Source organism: Montipora foliosa, chromosome 2 (assembly GCF_036669935.1).
Source record: "Montipora foliosa isolate CH-2021 chromosome 2, ASM3666993v2, whole genome shotgun sequence".
Classification (NCBI taxonomy): Eukaryota; Metazoa; Cnidaria; class Anthozoa; order Scleractinia; family Acroporidae; genus Montipora; species Montipora foliosa.
The window spans coordinates 33,040,872-33,059,960 of NC_090870.1; the positions used below are offsets into that span (position 1 = coordinate 33,040,872).

General features: G+C 39.6%; 2 protein-coding genes across 3 annotated transcripts in view; both read left to right on the plus strand.

Annotated features, from left to right (window-relative positions):
• LOC137992881 (uncharacterized) overlaps nt 1-2,417 on the plus strand; it is a 3,595-nt gene extending 1,178 nt beyond the window's left edge. The window contains exon 2 of the mRNA XM_068838446.1: nt 1,903-2,417. Coding sequence (XP_068694547.1) covers nt 1,903-2,055 — 153 coding nt within the window. The 3' untranslated portion in view covers nt 2,056-2,417. The remainder of the gene's footprint in view (nt 1-1,902) is intronic.
• Nucleotides 2,418-16,444: 14,027 nt separating this feature from the next.
• Nucleotides 16,445-19,089, plus strand: LOC137990708 (uncharacterized). 2 transcript variants are annotated; one of them, XR_011121548.1, is made up of 3 exons: nt 16,445-17,120; nt 18,181-18,324; nt 18,404-18,540. XR_011121548.1 is itself a non-coding variant. In XM_068835821.1 (2 exons), exons 1-2 carry the CDS (start codon nt 16,458-16,460, stop codon nt 18,551-18,553), a joined length of 813 nt encoding a protein of 270 aa, XP_068691922.1. In that variant the 5' UTR covers nt 16,445-16,457; the 3' UTR covers nt 18,554-19,089. The 2 variants fall into 2 exon arrangements, 1 of the variants encoding a protein (XP_068691922.1); XM_068835821.1 differs by lacking the exon at nt 18,181-18,324 and having other exon boundaries at nt 18,404-19,089.

Genomic DNA, 19,089 nt, shown 5'->3' on the forward strand with positions numbered 1-19,089 from the left:
AACACGCGCATGCATTTCGGGCTGTCAGAGATATTGAGTTTAACACAATACATGTGGTGATGCAACACACTCTCAGATTATCTTGAAATGTGATCAGTAATACTATTTTAACGTCTTCGTTTGTGGAATTCCCATTGCTTTAATTTGTTTAATTTTGTTTGATAATTAATATTCTGTCTTCAAGTTGATATATTGCCTAAGGCCAGGGAATTTATTTCGTGTCGTCAAATATTTTATGTTGGCAGTGGTCACGAAAATTAATTATAGAGATATTGAGAAAGTAATAGCATACTTGTTCCTTGTGTATAGTTCATGTCCCTACCTCAAAGAACTGTTTATTACTGTCTGAAAAGTAGACCTCTTTGATGATCTAGTGGCAAAATTTTTCTTTGGTGCTAATATCCCTATCTGTGAAATTCGAAATAGCCGTTCGAAAGAGAAGATCATCTGGTCTGACTTGCTTCTCAATAAGAGTGCAAGTAAACTTGCCCTCACAAGCTAGGAGCCCGCAGTTATGTTAGTTTGAGCAAAGTGGACAATGAGATTGAGGAGGATCTCCTCCTGAGGGGCTATGATATTATTTTCGTGCTGTTCGCGGGGATATCAAAGCGTACACAAGGCAAATCTTTTTATACTTTGAGAGCTGGTGGGTATCTTTGGGCCGCTGTTGGACTTTAAAGCCCCTCCACTGGTCTTCATTGGTTAGTGTGATATCTCACCTGCTAACAATAATTATAATGATAGTAATAAAAACAACAACAACAACAATAATAATAATAATAATAATAATAATAATAATAATTATAATAATAATTATAATAATGATGATGATGATGATGAACTTTATTCATAATTCAAGATTATTCACAAAATAAAATTGATACAATTAATATGCGAATGATAATAATAATAATAATAATAATAATAATAATAATAATAATAATAATAATAATAATAATATCTGAACAGAATTATTGACTTGAACAAATGATACCCCATGTGCATGGTTTGCGCCCAGCTGACGTACAAAAAGGGGCACCAGCAAAGACTGTGATAATGATAATGATAACGATAATGATAATGATAATGATAATGATAATAATGATAATAATAATAATAATACTAATAATAATAATAATAATAATAATAATTAAGTACAGAGATTTAAAGGGGAAATTATGATAATGTCGACATTAAGACAAGTGGAAGTTGTCCCAGTAGTCGTTAGCGCTCTGGAGACTGTCACAAAAACTAAAGGAATTTTTGAAAAAGATTGGAATAGTGATACAGGTAGAAGTACTGCAAAAAAAACTGCTCTATTTGGGACGGCAAGAATTCTTAGAAGCGTGTTGGACATTAAGGAGACAGAGTTTCGAAGCAAGCAACCGTGGACAATTTTCCTGTCGGTGTACGTTGGATCAGTGGCTTAGACCTAGGACCTGAGGTTGCGTGTAGCAACTTGCTCCAAGGGTTAACCCAGTATTCTGTGGCAGGCTGCGCGAAAATGTAATAATAATAATAATAATAATAATAATAATAATAATAATAATAATAACAACAATAATAATAATAATAATAATAATAATAATAATAATAACCGTCATCATCGTCATCATCATTATCATAATGAAAGATACCGTAGCTCGATGCGCCTTACAATAACTCGCTCGTGCAAAAAAAATAGAAAACCCTGTCCAATCATAAACATTAGTATCTAGTATAAACCTAGGATAAAAGTCTTATGCGGGTTCTTCAAGGTTGTGACGACGGGTATCAGACTTATCGTCCTTATTCCAAATTAACATAGATACAAAATACATATGAATGATTTCCGTCACTATTTGGACAACTGGCCACTGATGCAAAATCATCGTTCTGACCAGCTTATGATCTCGTTTTCAGGAGGAATTTTGCCAGCACGTGAAACAACGATTCAATGAAGTTTACAATGATCACGACTCTAACGGAAACACTACTTCCTCGAAGAAAATTGTGGTTGATGCAGTCGACCAGTTTATGAAAACGCCATTTTTCCAGCAACCAAGCTGTGAGTGAATGAACTTTAAAATTTGACAGAACATACCTGAGATGCAACTCCGCCTGGATAGATCTGCCAATGTCAGTGATATCTTGCTGGTCCCAAGCCCAGGTAAAGGAGGAGGGCAACATAATTATATTGCAGACACCGACGGAAAAATTACTGAAACATGATAGCAGCAATTATAGTGATGATGGTGATGATGATGATGATGTTGATGATGGTGAACACTAATACAATGAAACTGAGGAGGAGAAAGCAAATGTGAAGCTGGAGAAGGAGCCAGGGGAAGCAACTTATCTCTCCTCAATATAGAACATTACTGTCGTCTCTCAACAATCCAAAGGGATGAAAGGGATGATCAGTAGACTTTTCAGATAAAAACAAAAAAAAAAAAACAAACAACAACAAAAAAAAGAAAGAAAATAAAAAAACAAAAAACAAAAGTGGAAAACACAGGAATTAAATAAAAAAAAAGAAAAAAACGGTAAAAGGAAAAAGAAAACACATAACAAAAACATGAAAATTAACATAAATACCAGAAAAAAAAGGAAAACAAAGAAGCAATAAGAACAAAAAACAGACAAACAAACAAGCAGAAGTTACCAGAAGTGGCAAATCACATAAGTTGTGGCGGAACAAATTTAGTGACAAAAAAATTACATTGTGGCGGTTCGGACTCCTTATTTTCTTTTCTCAGTTATATTACTTCCTTTTAGTGAAATGCTATTTGTAAGAATTTCAAATAAAGCATTGTTCTCAGTGATGAGTTTCGCTTTGTTTTATGCACTTAATGTTTGCACTTTCTTTTGTACTTAACGATCATTCTGTTACCTAAGTTCCGTCTCGTTTTGAAACGTAATCTTCCCTAATGAAATGGAAGCAAATGACCTCTAGCACCTATTCATGGAGGAAGTGAAACGTGATTTCCAAGACACGCGTTACACCTATCCAGCGGACATGATAACGAAAACAAAACCATTTTTCTGGATAACATAAACGCGGGCTTGAGAAGAGGGTCACCGTCCGTCCTTCAAAGAGCAGTCCAGAGAAATCTCTTCTCGAGACCGTTTTGGGGCCTAAAATCGCGATCCATTTGTTTTTGGAAGGGATCTGGATCCTTTTCATAATGATGGTGCCAATCCTTAGCCCCCAAAATAACTGTTTTCACCAACTAAAACTTGAATTGCTTCTTTATTTGCCGTTAAAACAAGAGGAAAAAGTGCTATTTCGCACATTTTGGGCTTCATCAGCATGGCAAAGCCATTATACTAGGCGGGTGTTCCCAACCCAGCTAACCTAGCTAACCTCATTTCTTGTATGTGGAGCTGCCACTTAAAGGGGTGCCTAAAACACCTCTTATGGTATGCGTCGTTGAGAGCTTTCGAAATGTGTATCAGTATTGATCGACTAGTGTTGCGCTTGGCGACAGCGAGAGCGTAAAGTTCTTTATACTTTTCCCTTCCGACCCCTGATAAATTAGATAGCTGCTGCATTTTGAAGCTAGTTTACTGGGCCAAAATGAAGTACTTCAAAAACAACATGGAGTTCAATGGCTATGGCTAAAGTAACAATAATGAACGATTATGGCGCTTGTAGGAATTTGCAGGAATCCACGCGCTTGTAGGATTTTTCACTAATCCACGCGGGGCTGCAGGAATCCGACACTAATAAGACAATTAAGTAATGTAACTTTATTACGTGGGATGTATATCATGCATACCACGGTAATAATCCAGTTAAATTTTTGTTTTCATCGTAGTCACAAATGTTCATACCCCAGGGATAGTAGATTACCCGCTCGATAAGAATCCCGTTATGATACAACCGGAACCATCGCGCCTCGAACTCGAGACCACGCGCCCCGGGAGCGAGTAAGTTCCCACTGAACCATCGAAGCAACTCTGATCACGTGATGGTTTGCTATATTTACGTCGTTCGTAGTCATAAATGTGCCCCACCGATGTTAAATTAAGCCCCGCTTCGGGATTCCAATTTTATTCCTTTCAGTATTTCCAAACTCCCGTACGGCGATTAGAAATCTCAATCTTCTCTCTTCTTCTCTGAGCGCGCTCTAGACCACTCTTTGCTCACAATATAAGCTATAGCAAATCCTTTTCGTTCGCGATGATTGAACTTCACATCTGAAAGTATTCCATAAAGTGGACACACGATTTATAATATCAGGAATAGTACTGCATGACTGAAGAGCTTTTTTTATCATTTATGTGGGGTTAAATTCAAAATTTCCGACGAGCATTCCCGTCTGTGACTTGTGATTTTTGGCAAATTAAGCATTAAAAGCTGTAGAAGACATGTTGGTGCTCATTTAGTTCAGTTCACGAGCAAAAAGAGAGGGCTTTTATCGCAAACTGAGGTCCAGATGTTTTGCTCATTTGAGGCCATTCGAGGAACACCAACTTAATAGGGAGAGGACAAAACGTGGAGCCCTACTCCATGTAGTACCCTATGGAGTACCCAAATGGAGTACCCCTAAAAATCATTTATTGGTCAAATTGAATACTTCATCAACATGACGAGGTATATAGATGTTCATACCTTTTGTTCGATGCAGTTCACAAATTGGCCGCCATCTTGAAGTTTCGTAGGTATTTCGTGTATTTCTTAATATAGTGTATTTTTAGACAAATATTCATAAAAAGCGAGTACCCATGCATACCCATTCAGGCCTGTGTATGCCCATATATACCTCCATGGAATGGAAGGGAAAACTTTATTGTACACGGTAATTTCATCAGACTACAAATGGGTATATGTGGGTATACAGGGGCACACATGAGTATATATTGGTAAACAGGGGCAGCACTTACATGGGTATGTGTGGGTATACACTGTCAGGAGCCCATCACCCGGAGCGTGCAAATTAACTATTTTCGTGCAACGGCATTTTCACAAGTAAGGTTATGTTTAGATTGAATTTCCCGCTAATGAGACACCCACAGGAGCCCGATGACCAATTACAAGAAATTAGGCTGACGTCATAGGGTCACCGAACCGGAACTGCCTTTGTTTTTTGACCTAATTCGCGGGAAGGGCTAGTCTAAAAATAAACCTACTTGTGAAAACGCCGTTTCACAGACGCTGTATGGAAGTTGCACGCTCCAGATGGGCTCCTGACACTGTATACTACAGGGCATACATGGGTATATTACGGGCATACATGGGTCTATATGGGTATATAGGGGTTTAGTTAAGGGTTTGTATGAATATTTGTCTAAATTCACAAAAAAATAAATACACTACAATAAGGAATACATGAAATATCTACGAAATTTCAAGATGGCGGCCAATTCGTGAACTGAATCGATCTCTAACAATCGAAGAGCTGCAAAACTCGAAATAAATAAAGGTACGTGCATCTAAATGCCTCACCATGTTGACCAATAAATGCTTTTTAAGGGTACTCCATTTAGGTACTCCATAGGGTACTCCATGAAGTAGGGCTTTCCCAACTTAACATGGCGTCTCCATAAAAAGCTCTGTAAAAATGAGTGACATGTTTCGGCAAATAACTTACAAACAATTCACCGACCAGACTTGAGACTTGAAGCAGATATTTTTGTATTAGTCTTTTGTAACATATCATTTTCTTGGCTTCTTTCTTTGAACGGATTCGGATTTATTTACTACGTGACAGTCTACAGACACTCTGAGTGTGTTCATTTGGCCATTGTGAGCCAACACCCGCCATTATCTTACCCTCTCAGGGAGATGAAAGATCGTAAATTAATAAATATGTAATAGGTTGTGTAAACGACAACAAAAAGAAACATAGAAGTGGCAATCAGGCCCAGAGCGCTCACAAGACCCACTTAGCAACGGCACTGCTTGGGGATTCTATCACCATTCCTCCAAGTACAGAAATGAAAAAACGGGAAAAGAGGATTGAAAAAAGCTTTTAACAACCAAAAACAACAATGAAATCAAGCAAAGGAAAAGAAGTTTCAAAAATATAAAATTAAAAGTCCTCTGCGGGGACAATACTCAGTGGTCTCTCTCATATCCAACGCGCTCTCTTGTAGTAATTTTTTAAGGAGACAATTAGCCTAACATAAAAAAAAATATGGCATGTGATAGGTCAAGTCAATGACATTCGACAACAAAAAATAAACCCATTCCTCCTAGTACAGGAATCAAAAACGTGAAAAGAATATTGGGTAAAAAGCCCTACACTGTATTTTGTTTTATAGACTAACCAAAGCAAACGAATGAAGCGGCCTATCTCCAGTCAGTATTCCAAAGAAATTTCACCTTTTTATCTTTACATTCCTCAAAAAGCCTTAGTAAAAGTGAATAATAATAATAATAATAATAATAATAATAATAATAATAATAATAATAATAATAATAATAATTTATATATCGATAATTCCAAGGTTCAAAACCGCTTTACAATGACAATAAGTTAAAAACTAGATTATAAAATTATGTACATAAGAATATAAGTAAATATTTACAAAGAATGTATTTATAAAAAGGGATATAGTGAAATAATTAATAAAAATATCATGATTAATAGACAAGGATAAAAACATAAAACAATAAACACATAAACAATAGAATAAACCCATGAGATAACACAGGTTTTGTAATCTTATCATAAAATCTTGCACCAACTCAATGGCAATAACTAGTCCAGGTATGCTTGTTTGAAAAGCCAGGTTTTAAGTAAGCCTTTAAATACAGATATAGAATGACATGATCGGATATTATGAGGGAATGAATTCAAGTTAATGATGGAGTGCAAATATATTTCAAGAATGCATTGGATTTCCAACGCCCTAATGCCATAATTTGTGCATCCAACATGCCGGCATCTGCAGCATAAGAGCCAACACCGATACGGAAGCTATGTCCTTTATAAGGGGACGGGTCAAAACCACAGCACTTAATGGCTATGGAAAGCTTCGCTGTAAAATATGATCTGGTGACTGGTGAGCCATCTGCCAAAACAAAGAGGGACCCAGGCTTTCCCTTTCAAAGGAACAAATACTGCAGTAAAATTTCAACAGGACAGAATAATTCTTGATGACTGATCACGACTGAAAAAGGACGCTAGTTGTAATGATGCTTAAAGTGTAGAAAGGTGAACTTTAGGGCTTTAACTGCCCGTGAATTATTTACCAACTGGGTAAGCTGGTGAAGTTGAGCAGTGGGTTGCGCCCTGAACCAATCCTCGCGCAGGCAAAGAAAGCCAGGGCGCGCTCTGATTAAATGAATATCATCATGTGTCTGGCAAAAGAGAACAGCGGAACCGATGATTCTGCGAAGGTTAGACAGTGTGATGGGTAGCCGGGTATCTATTCAGTTAACTCTGTTTAAAATATAAGTGCTACACGGCCAACGTTTGTATAAACGTAACCTTTCCTTGTACTTATACATGTTCATTGCCGTGACTTTAACATCTTCAGTTCCTACGGCCTGCTCCCGTCTGAGCTTGTAGCTCAGTCGGTAGAACGACGGAGATCTAACCCGAAGGTCGTGGGTTCAATTCCTACCCTGGTCAGAGTTTTTCTCTGTCCTTGTGTGGGCCCATTTCCATCAGTAGGGCTAACGCTCACATGGTTCATATGGGATAGAAATCTAGCACTTCACATTACACTTTATTCAGTTAACTCTGTTTAAAATATAAGTGCTACACGGCCAACGTTTGTATAAACGTAACCTTTCCTTGTATCTAGACGAGAACACAGCTTTCCATGACCCTTAAGTCATCATCATAGCAACCTGTAGTGGGTGACAATGGCTGTTTCATTTGGGTCTGATCAGATTCCTCCACACAGCTCTGTCCTTAGCCTTCTGCTGCCAGGAACTCCTGTCTATGTCCAGCTTCTCCAGGTTTCTTTTTACAGTGTCTTTAAATCTGATCCTTGGTCTACCCAGATTGCGTTTTCCCTCGCATAACTGTGAGTAGAGTAGCTGCCGAGGGAGACGTGCGTGGTCCATCCTCTCAACATGTCCGAGCCACCTCAGATTCATCTGTATTAGCAAGTCCTCCATTGATGGTAGACCAGCTCGATTCAACACTTCTTCTATGTTGGTTATTTTGTCTTTCCATGAGATGTTCATTATGGCTCGAAGGTGTCTCATCATGTACGCGTGGAGTTTCTTCAGCTGCACTCTGTAGACAGTCCAAGTTTCAACACCGTACAATAAAGTCGCCAGCACTGTCGCTCTGTACACTTTGCATTTCACACGGATAGACACATGTCGATTGTTCCTCAGTCTCTCCCTCACTTTTCCAAACACAGCACTCGCTCTTCCCATTCTGAGAGATAGCTCATCCTCCAACCTAGCATTCTCTGAAACAGTACTCCCTCGGTACTTGAAAGTCTTGTACTTGACTAGTAGCTCTGATGCTGATCTCTTCTGATAGTGATGTTGATAATTGGAACTTTGGTGATTGACCCCTTAAGTAAGCATCTGAATAATGAAATATACTTTTGTAGTATCTGGGAACCCAGATAATTTATGACCATAATCCAAAGCAGAAACATAGGTATTAACAGTTCATGGAGCGTAATCATGATCATACATATAAGGAATAAAGGACAGAGGGTGAAATAGGAAGCCTTGTAACAACCTCTGATAACATAGACAGCAAAAACTAAGAAAAAAGCTTCCATGCGGGCCGATATGTTGGAATGGATGAAGGCTGAAGACTAGACTGCGATAATGTTGATATTATGGGTGCCAATTTTGAGGCTGCAGATCAACGGGGATGTCGGTTGGACTTTGGTCCATAAAGGCTGGAGCCAAACCTTTGAATTTCTCCACCAATAACCGAGACAATGAGTCTGCCAGAGTGTTTTGGACACCTGGAACATGTTTAGCTTTAACCAGTACGTCATTTTGCAAAGAAATCAAAACTAGTTTTCTAACAAAAAACATCAACCCTTTATCTTTACAAGACTGCTTGTCAATACATTATTGATGAAGAATAGAATGCAGCGATTCAGCATTTTGCTCCCCCACAAATACAAATTAAGGACAATGAGGTAAAACTCTAAAATAGCAATATTGGCACCTATCCACTTTTCAGGCCATGTCCCATAGCACCATTTATGACCAAAAACTGCCCCAAAACCTAATGCCCCGGCAGCAAGTTAGTTTTTTGGAACTGTACCAGGTGTCCTCAAGAAAGAAGGACCTACCATTGAAACAATCCAAAAACGTTTGTCAAACACACAAATCTGATCTAACCTCGCGAGTGATATGAACAATTGTTTAGGATATTTAAGCCCCCAAAGTAAGATCAATTAATCTGCGTAAAAATGCCCTTCCGGGTACTACGACAGCACAAGCAAAATTGAGCCAGTTAAGGATTGAATGTCCCGTAGGGTCACTTTCTTGCGTGCAATGAAACTGGATAAGGTGTTTAGGCGCTCGTCAACATTCCCCTTGGGCAAACGGGCTTCAAATGAAACAGAATCTAATTCAATACGCGTAAACGAGAGTGTAGTAGAAGGGCCAAGTGTTTTCTCTGGTGCTATGGGAACGCCAAGGTAAGAACAAAGGTCCAGGAATAAATTTAGTTGATTTTGGCATAGGGTCTGAGAGGGGGCTATAACAAGAAAATCATCAAGCAAACGAATGATGTGTTAATACTCAGCTGAGAAGTGGCAATCCACTCCAAAGCGGTACCAAAAGTCTCAAAGGTTTTACAACTGCTAGAGCACCACATGGGCATAAAGTGATCATAGAAGTATGCCTCTTGCCATCTCATGCCCAAAAGGCCTTAATCTTGTGGCCGCACCGGAATTATCCGGAAAGCATTCTTTATATCCGTCTTAGCCAAAAACATCCTGAACCTAAGGCTTTCATATGGCGAATAGCTTCTTGAATAGTGGCATAAGATACACTTCTATGGTCAGAGAAGATGCCAACATTCACAGAAGAACCCCTGGGGTAAGATAAATGGTGCATCAAACGAAAATCTCCAGGAGGCAAATGAAGGCCCACGACTAGAGGGAGGGGCAGCATCGTTTACACTTGGTGGCAAAGAAGACACACCATGGTTCAAGTCAATTTAGGGAGTGATCGTGCCAGTGATTTTAAAATCGGCCGAGCGCGAAGGGCGAGACTGATTTGAAATTACGAGCACGTTTACTCCCTGAATTGTACGGCACGAGGTTCAATTACTAATTACCGGTAATCCTAACTATTGCAAAATTCGAGGATAAAAGGTCTTTGAATACTGTTTATGTGAAAAAGTTAAAATACTATTCAATAATATTTTGCAAACTGTAGGAAATTAAAACAGCATGAAAGACCCCATCCAAGTGCATGCAATTACAGGTATCCAATTTGGTGTTGTTCAAATTGGATACCTATAATTGGAAAACCACGTGATCGCACGCCAATCGCATGCACTTGGATTGGTTTTTCTTGCTGTTTTCTTACAGTTTGCAAAAGTACCCACTTTTTCTCATACTTGTTATCAAAATACACCAGTTTAATGCGCTCGCCAGTGGCACTTGTGATTTGATCATTGCATTTGAAGGCGATCGCACAAACGCGGATTTCAGCTTTAACTCACTTTTCTTTGTGATTACCTATGTTGAACCAAGGAATAATTAATTTGAACTAGCAAAGGAGACGTACACATCCACAGATCGACTCTCGACAACATCGGGTATTTCGCATCGCCGCTGTTTGCTCTAGCACTCGATGTAGCTCACATGAGCTTCCCTACATTTCAATATATCACACGTAAAATCATTCAATTATTCAATTCGACACCAATTTTTTCTTCCGACACGCAATGAAGGTCTCACAAGTAAAACGTAGCCAAGAACTGTTTCACAGCGCGACACCATGAGCAGTCGACTGAAGGAGTTTGGGGCGTGGATCACATCAATGGACAAGTCATTAATCAAGCAGACTCCAGATGTCCAAGATACAGTTGACCTGCTTTACAGCTTTCTAACTTACGCTGTGGATTTATTTTTCCCCGAGTGTTATGTGAAAGTGTTCATATCTGACAAGCCATGGATATCGTCTACGTATTGCCAAGCGGCGACGAAGAGCTTTGGCCTTATATGGAAAATTCTTTACGGTGTACAAGGCACTGAGAATTAGGGTACAGAGGGAGTGTGTTATGGGTAAGAAACGATTTTATAACAACAAAGTTGCAAGCCTCCAAGAATCTAACAGCTCAAGATACTGGAAAGATATTAGAGAATTGGGAGGTCTTACGTGCAGCAATCAATGGTCCACTGGTTAGTGATGAGGTCACTGACGATGCGTCGCTTGAGCAGAAGTTTATTGAGTTTTTGGGCAGCCTCACGAGTCATTTCAAGCCGTCGCGCAGCCTCTCCCTGCTCTTATGGGGTCCTGTGGCTGAGCACCTCTATGTTTCAGATTACAAGGTCTACAAGACTTTTGCATGCACGCTCTGAAGATAAAGAAATCATCCTGCCCTGATGAGATTCCCAATGTTGTTTGAAAAGAATTCGCCTTTGAGCTTTTCCCCTGTGCTGGCGGATATTTATAACTCGAAGCTTGAGCAGGGATATTTCCCATCACTACTGCAGATGGAACCAATCTTAAGTTCCACACTTTAAGTATCTTGGTAGTTATGTGGCAAGTGATGTTTCACTTGACGGTGAGATCAAGAACAGGATCAGCGCTGCTGCATCAGCCTTTGGAAAGCTACGCAAGCGAGTCTTCGACAACCACGAACTTGAGTTGGACACCAAAATACGAGTCTATCAAACCGTCATTACGCCAACGCTCCTGTATGGGTCAGAAACGTGGACTACTTATAGATGAAGCAACTCGAGACATTTCACCAAAGATACCTCCGTCGATCATGAATATCGAATGGTATGATCGTGTCACCAATGCTGCAGTCTTTGACTGAGCTTCCCTTACAAGTACAGCAACATAGATTCAGATGGTATGGACACATGGTCAGAATGAATGCACAACGCCTCCCAAAACAGCTTCTCTTCAGTCAGCTATCTACTGGATCTCGAAGAGTCGGTGCTCCTAAAAAGAGATACAAGGACGCACTTGAAAGGACCTTTAAAGACTGTGAGATTGCTGACTGGGCCACAGCCCCAGCAGACAAACTGGTGTGGAGGAGAACGGTTTGTGATGGCGTTAAGACTTTTGAAACCAATAGGAGGATAGCTGAGGACGAGAAACGCGCAAGGCGAAAAGCTGCTGCAGCGCTTAAACAGGGGCAGCCTTCTGGCTAGCTGCCTGGACAAACCTCGTTTGGACCGCCGTGCTCGTGTCGAGCGGCAGTGATGATGATGATAATGATGATGATGAAGTGTGCAATTGTCGCCCCACTTCCCAAGGTTCGCCCTCCAAAGAATGTTGAAAATGACTTAAAGCCTATTTCTCTGACCCTCTCTTTAGCTAAAGTCCTTGAAGGTTCCCTGCAGAGTCTCTGTTCACTAGCGTATTTGACAAACTAAATTCTCAACAGTTCAATTTCTCTCCCAGGATGTTCAACAAACCAAGCACTTACCTCTTTTTTCCATACTATCTTGGAAGCTCTGGATAATTAATAGTCAGACGTGTTCAGTTTACACATTTCTAAAATTATCTAATTATCTAAAACAAAATAAAGCCCTATTGATAAAAACACTTTTAAAACGTTCAGTCCTTACTCTAGGTATAATAAAGAGTAGCCCCTATATCTCAAAACTCGATCCCTAGTAGGTGGTAAGAGGTGATGAAGTGGATTGTCAGGAATCAAATGCCTTACTAAAATCAAATGAAAAAATTCTAATAAAGTCAACATCACCGCTATATCAAGCTGTTTAAGCCATTCGTGCTGACACTTAACCAAGGCCATGGTGGTATTGTAGCCTTTGCGATATGCAAATTGACCAGAACCAATAGAATTATTAATGACATTGGATAGAAGAGCTCAGATCTAAAAACAACTCTCTCAAAAAGCCTCATTATGATATTAGTTAACGATATAGGTCTAAGCTGGTTTAAAATCTTAAGGACGTTCGCGCTAATTGTTTGTGCGCAACTTTTACTGCGCTGGTAACGCGACTGTAACATGTCACACATTACTTCAAGCATTACTTAAGATCTTATGGCGACAAAAACGCCGGGGAAAAAATTCCAGGCCGGCAAAGGAATGGCACATTTATTTCCAATTCATCATGAAACGTTAAAGAGAAAGGAGCGGGAGGATTGAAAAGGTCTGGAAAAGGTAGCTAATCGAGTAGTGGCTGAAAGCTTTGGAAAACTCGAGGAAGGTTGGTTTACTTAAATTTAATTGGGTTAGGTTTTTAATGTTTTTATTACACTACGAACTTCTTAGTTCAAAATGAATACATGTTTTTGAAGTTCTGTTCCTTAGTTTCATGAAAATAGAGGTGAATTGTATTGTCTTCCCCGTCCACTTGAATAGTGCGGACCTGCGAGGAAGCAGCCAGAGATTATATTTCACAAAAACCACACTCCAGAAGATGAGCATGACGGCAATGCAGAGATATGATACAAAAAACTAACCAAATGAAGATAACGCCTGCTTGAAACTTCGTTGCTATGCTCCAGAAAGTTCTTGTTTTTTACAAAAACCTTTAATCCATGGATCCTGTCTTGGTTTCCAGTCCTTCCCCGACAGGTCACGCAACAACGTTGCAAGCGAAATTTTCCAAGAGGTTCGCAACATCAAATCGGTTTTACTCTTTTAGAACATTGGTGACCCCTATTTTTTAAGACATTAATCACTTGCTCTTCTTACAATCTACAAAATATGGTGAAATGAAAAAAATCACCATGTAAGAAGTTATCTTTTTTAAAATTTGTCTTTGCTTGTGTGTCCTGAATTCCGGAAGTGGTTACAACGGGTAGTGCTTGCGAAAACGCTCATTGAGGATTAACTATACTCTTTACGACATCCCTAGCGGCATGCAATTAACTAAAAAGCCCACTCCTATATTTCTATGCACAGAAACCTTCACTCTGACATATTAAGTTTATGATTTTCGACGGATGAGTAGATCAGGCCACATCTCGTTATGATTACCTATCTATCAAAATCAGGGCATTTTTTCCTTGCCTTTTTCTCTGAAACAAAGTCGGTGACCCCCCAATTTTTCTTAATTTTTGGAATAAGTAATTTATGGCATAACTTCAGGCGAGAAATTAAACAAATTTCAATGTGGGGAGATTTTCGCGCGAACGTCCTTAAATGGAGTTTCCTTTGGTAAAGGCATGATACCAGCCATTTTCCACTAAGTGGGGACTATTTGACATCTAAGGGAGCAATTGAAGACGTGGGATATGATTAGTGCAAGGTCAAGGGCAAAGCAAAGGGGTGAAATCTCTCCACAGCCAAAATGGAGGTTGACCAGGACCGGCAGCTGTTCTCTTTAGATTAAGTACAACGTTTCAAATGGCCAGAGAAATGACCTCGGGAATCGTAGTACCATCAGGAATAGAGAGGGCTTAAGGATCCATGTAATTAGGGTCAGTGTTAATGTTGCAGACCTAATCATTATTTTCACAATGACTGATGATAGAGCTGACAGATAATGAGTAAACTTCCGACCAGTTATTGAATTAACACCACGATTTGGAGACTTCATCTTTCTCGTTGATGTCATTTTTCACCGCTAGAATTTGATTTCTTCTAATTGAAGCGTTGACTTTATCGATTAGGGTTTGACTTGCATGCTGCCTCTGTGCTGTCTTAATAGCTTTCGTCTCTCATTAAGCAGTTCACCAACATGCAGTGACACAAAAGGAGAGTCTCTCGAAGTACTCTCACAGAGATTGTTGGAAAGCAGCTGCCATACAAAGACACGAGTTTATCTTGTACCAGTTGAACTTTATCATCAATCTTTTCGCTTAAAAATACCTCAGACCAATCCATTTCCTGACGGTAAACCACGACTCATTTTGATCTTATTCTGTTCTCTTGCATCTCTGAAACAGGTTGTCTTTCTAAGGAATTTGGCAGGAATAAGAGGAGAAGCCATTACCATCAAATGATCAGACCTAACCAGACATTTGATCACAAGTATCTTACCCCACAAGTGGGGTATGTTAGCATGAAGACCGGCATCAAGGATCTTGTCCTGTCTTGTAGGAGGTCTAATTATTTGAAACAGTGAATTTTGCAAACGCAGGTCTTCGTATCGTAGTTTATTTACGTCTCCACAAATAATAAGTTTGAGTTAGGATCAGCAACCAGAAAATCATTGAATGTGTTTGTCAAAAAGGCCAGTCGGGTCATAAGCATCATATTGTGGTTCAGGGGGATGATAAACTACAGCGATGAAAAAATTCAGGGTTACTACTTGGTATTTTAGCCCATAAACACTCAAAAACATTGGAGAAATTCCCTTCCAATCTTTCCAATTGCCAATTACTTCTAGACAATATAGCAATTCCATCGCCTTGACGACCAGTCCTGCCTTTACGTAGAACAGACAAACCTTCAGTACAGATAAGATGAGTAAGAACGTTCTGATTTAACCAAGCCTCCGGAGATGCAACAGATATCAGCTTTTTGAGTCTTTAATTCACAGTGAAGCGCAGGTAAAGCACCAGATTTTGCGAGAGATCTAGCATTCGTGGTCAAAGAATTAGGAATTGTCTTCGGGTACTTGTGGCTGATGCATTAGAATTTTCTTCTCAGACTTAAGGAAAGGCTTCGACCTTGTCGACCACAATGTACTGCTAAGTGAACTTTATTATGGAGATATAGATCCTCATCTTGTTAGATGGATTGCTGCTTTTTTAACAAATAGGACTCAGATGGTTAGAGTGTGTAATTCGTTGTCTCTCCCTATTCAGCTTAATGGCGGGGCACCACAGGGAGCCAAGTTAGCATCCTTGCTCTTCTGCATTCTTGTAAACGGTATGGCAGATACGTGCCCAAGGGCAGAGTCAAGTATGTAGGTGACGCTACAGTCATGGAAATCATTCCTAGATGCTCGCTTTCATATTTACCATTTACAGTATCAGGAATTTATTCAGATGCCTCCATACGAGGCATGAAATTGAATTCAAGGAAGGTAAAAAAATGATTATTAACTTCATGCAGTATATTCCATTTCCCCATGGCCCCCACATAGTCGGAGATAGTGTCATCGAAAGGGTTACAAGCGATGAGCTTAGAGGTGTATATCTTTAGCAACTATTCACCGAAGTGGAAGTGACTAGTGGTGGATACTAAAACAGTGAGATGATTTTAACTCATTTATTCCTGCAAAGATTACAACATTTTCGGGCGCAAATTCCGCGCGAATTGCTCGGATGTAAATAGCAAAGGATATCAGGAGTCTGTTTGTGGCGTCCGATTAGGGCCATTAATTAAGCCTCACTCACATGCAACTTCCGGTTTTTCCTAGAATCGGAGTAACCAACTCGATGTCACGTGACTTGCTTTCTCGAACTCACTTTGACCGCCATGCATAAGACGAACACTTCGACGACAGTAACTAGCCAACTTAGACGGGAATACAGATCTGTTCTGTTTCAAATTTCTAAAAATTTGGAACAAGCACATCTGAAAAAGCTTTGTCTTTACTGTACCGGACAACGTTTACAACAGTACGCGAACACTTGTAGAATTTTCCGTGATTTAGAATACGAGGGGAAGATCTCCTGGCAAGATGTCAGTTTCTTGAAGGAAGTAATGCGATCATTGACTCGAGAAGATGTTGTCAGGGAGTTAACTGAATTTGAACTTAAAAGGGACTTGACGTTGCTTTTGGATCTCTTCACGCGAAAGAGACGTGGACTGGACATACATTGTTGTTCTTCATCAGTGAAAAAAGTTACAGGGTATTTAACGACACTTGCAGATAAGTTACGAGGGATAGTAGACTTAACATGTTTAGACATACCAGTGCAATCAAGCGTGGACATTCAGAAAGCAATCAGTAGTTTTGCGATGGAAATTGATTTGAAAGAGTTGACTTTTTCGTGGAACGAATTTATATTTCTCGTCATAACTGCCGGAGAACTTACAGCGATGGCGACGGGATCTTGCGGGTCGGAGTCGGTTGTGGAGTTGTGTTCTACTGCAGCTGAAGAACTATGGGCACACATGACTGAACTTGGAAGTTGGGTGAGCACTTTATCTTAACTTTTGTCTAATTAAAAGAATCATTGATCAAAAAGGATAGAGACTCTTCGCATTCAAAGGAAAGAAAAAACTGAAAATGGGCCTTTTGTCCGTTGACTGAATGCCAAATTTCTCTCTCACAATAAACCACCTACGAATTGTTTTGATAGGACATTAGCAGGAGCCCATAACCTGTTAATAGTTAATTTTCGTCCTCCAAAAGCGAACACTTATAACTCGTTCAGTCGTCCCAGATTTTTTTATTTCCTGTGAAATCTTCCCAACTCTGTCCGATAACATTTCTGGGTGACTTTTGCAAAGAAACGACACTGAAAACGCCTACCCAGCAAGCAAATTTGTTTATTTCTCACGACTGCTTTCCAAATATTTTTTTGCGGTTCATTCCTAACGAAACAGGATCCCCGCGACTCATACGACTGTGGATACTTTGGATTGAAAAATCCATTAATAGATTTTAGCACCGAAACGCAAGATTCGTTTTAGGATTCTGAAATTTTCGGTTTCGGACTTTTCCAAGAGAATCCTACCTGCACTAGAATTTGCAAAGCGGAATTTTAAGTTTGGCCATACAATTGCTTGAAATTTACGCTCAGACAGACATTCGTCTGTGGGAAAAAAAGGGAAAAAACCAGTAGTGCAGGTTGGACCCTCAAATTCTTGTCAGTAAACTCCTTTGGTTAGCAACGTAAGTTTGCCAGTCAAGGTATCATTCAAGGTTCAAGGTTCAAGGTAAATGTTTGCTCGTGAATTTGTGCGGTCGGGAATCCTTATACGACATAAGGCGAGATTATTGTCATAATTTTGTTAGCGAACGAGTTTGCCAAGCAGAAAGGTCTCTGATGAGTCCCTTGGTCGGGGTGAAACGAGCTTCGTAAGACGAACCACGAACAATGTATTTTCACAAGTAACTGTCGACTTTATTCAAGGTTTTCTCACGTTATTTCAACGCAGATTCCCGTAGAAACACCGCTATTTCGGACACATTTGCCTACCCGTCAAGATGGCTTCCAAAACCGTGATAAGGCCTATTCCTTTTTTGCAGGTGACGTGAAAGAAGTGTAATCAAGTGCATGCGGGTTATGCAAAACGATTTGATCAAACCTATAGTGTTTCGAAGAGTGAGGAGTCTAGTTCATTAAGCGAGCTTGTGAAGCAAAGGACACAAAGATTAGGATCAATTTACTCGGTACATACGACGAGTACTTGAACTATTTCACTTACTGACATATGATTAAGGTTACGTAATTCATGAATTTGATTTCTAGGAGGATTTCTGTGATCGCGCAAAGAAAAGATGTCAATTGATTTACCACCATCATGGTTCCAAGGTTCCAAAGCAGTCTTCCTTGCAGAGGCAGATAAGTGAAGTTGTTGAACGATTTGGGGAGATTTTCGTTCCGCCAGACCCAAAGTGATTAGATACAGTTCTTATTGTAGCAATTTATTGCTTACAGGATATTTAAGGGCCTCAGGCCTCGATAAACAGGGAGGAATTGGCAGAGTTTTGTTATTGTATCGTAGAATGGCCCATTGCATAAGCAAGTTGTACATGTTTACACATTTAAGCGGCGTATTGTTTACAGAACGTTGACACTTAGCATACACAAACAGACGTAATACACATAGTTACACACTTAACAAAGCAAAAAAAGTGGAAAAAAAAAAAAAAAAAAGAAAAATGTAATGCCCTGAGAGTGTACAGTAAGACCTTTTCAAAATGATGGTTCAAAGGGCATTGACAAAAAAAATACAATAAAAAAGTTCATAACACCAGAAAAACCAGACCAGAAAAAGAAAATAATCCGCATGGCGGCTTGGATTATTCTAAAAACAAAAAGGACAAAACACAAAATACCCACAAAAAAAGGATGGTCGTTTTTAGACACTTCGCAAGTGTACTCAATGTTATTTACACAGGTAACTAGTGTGAATAAAAGGATGTGACAATTCA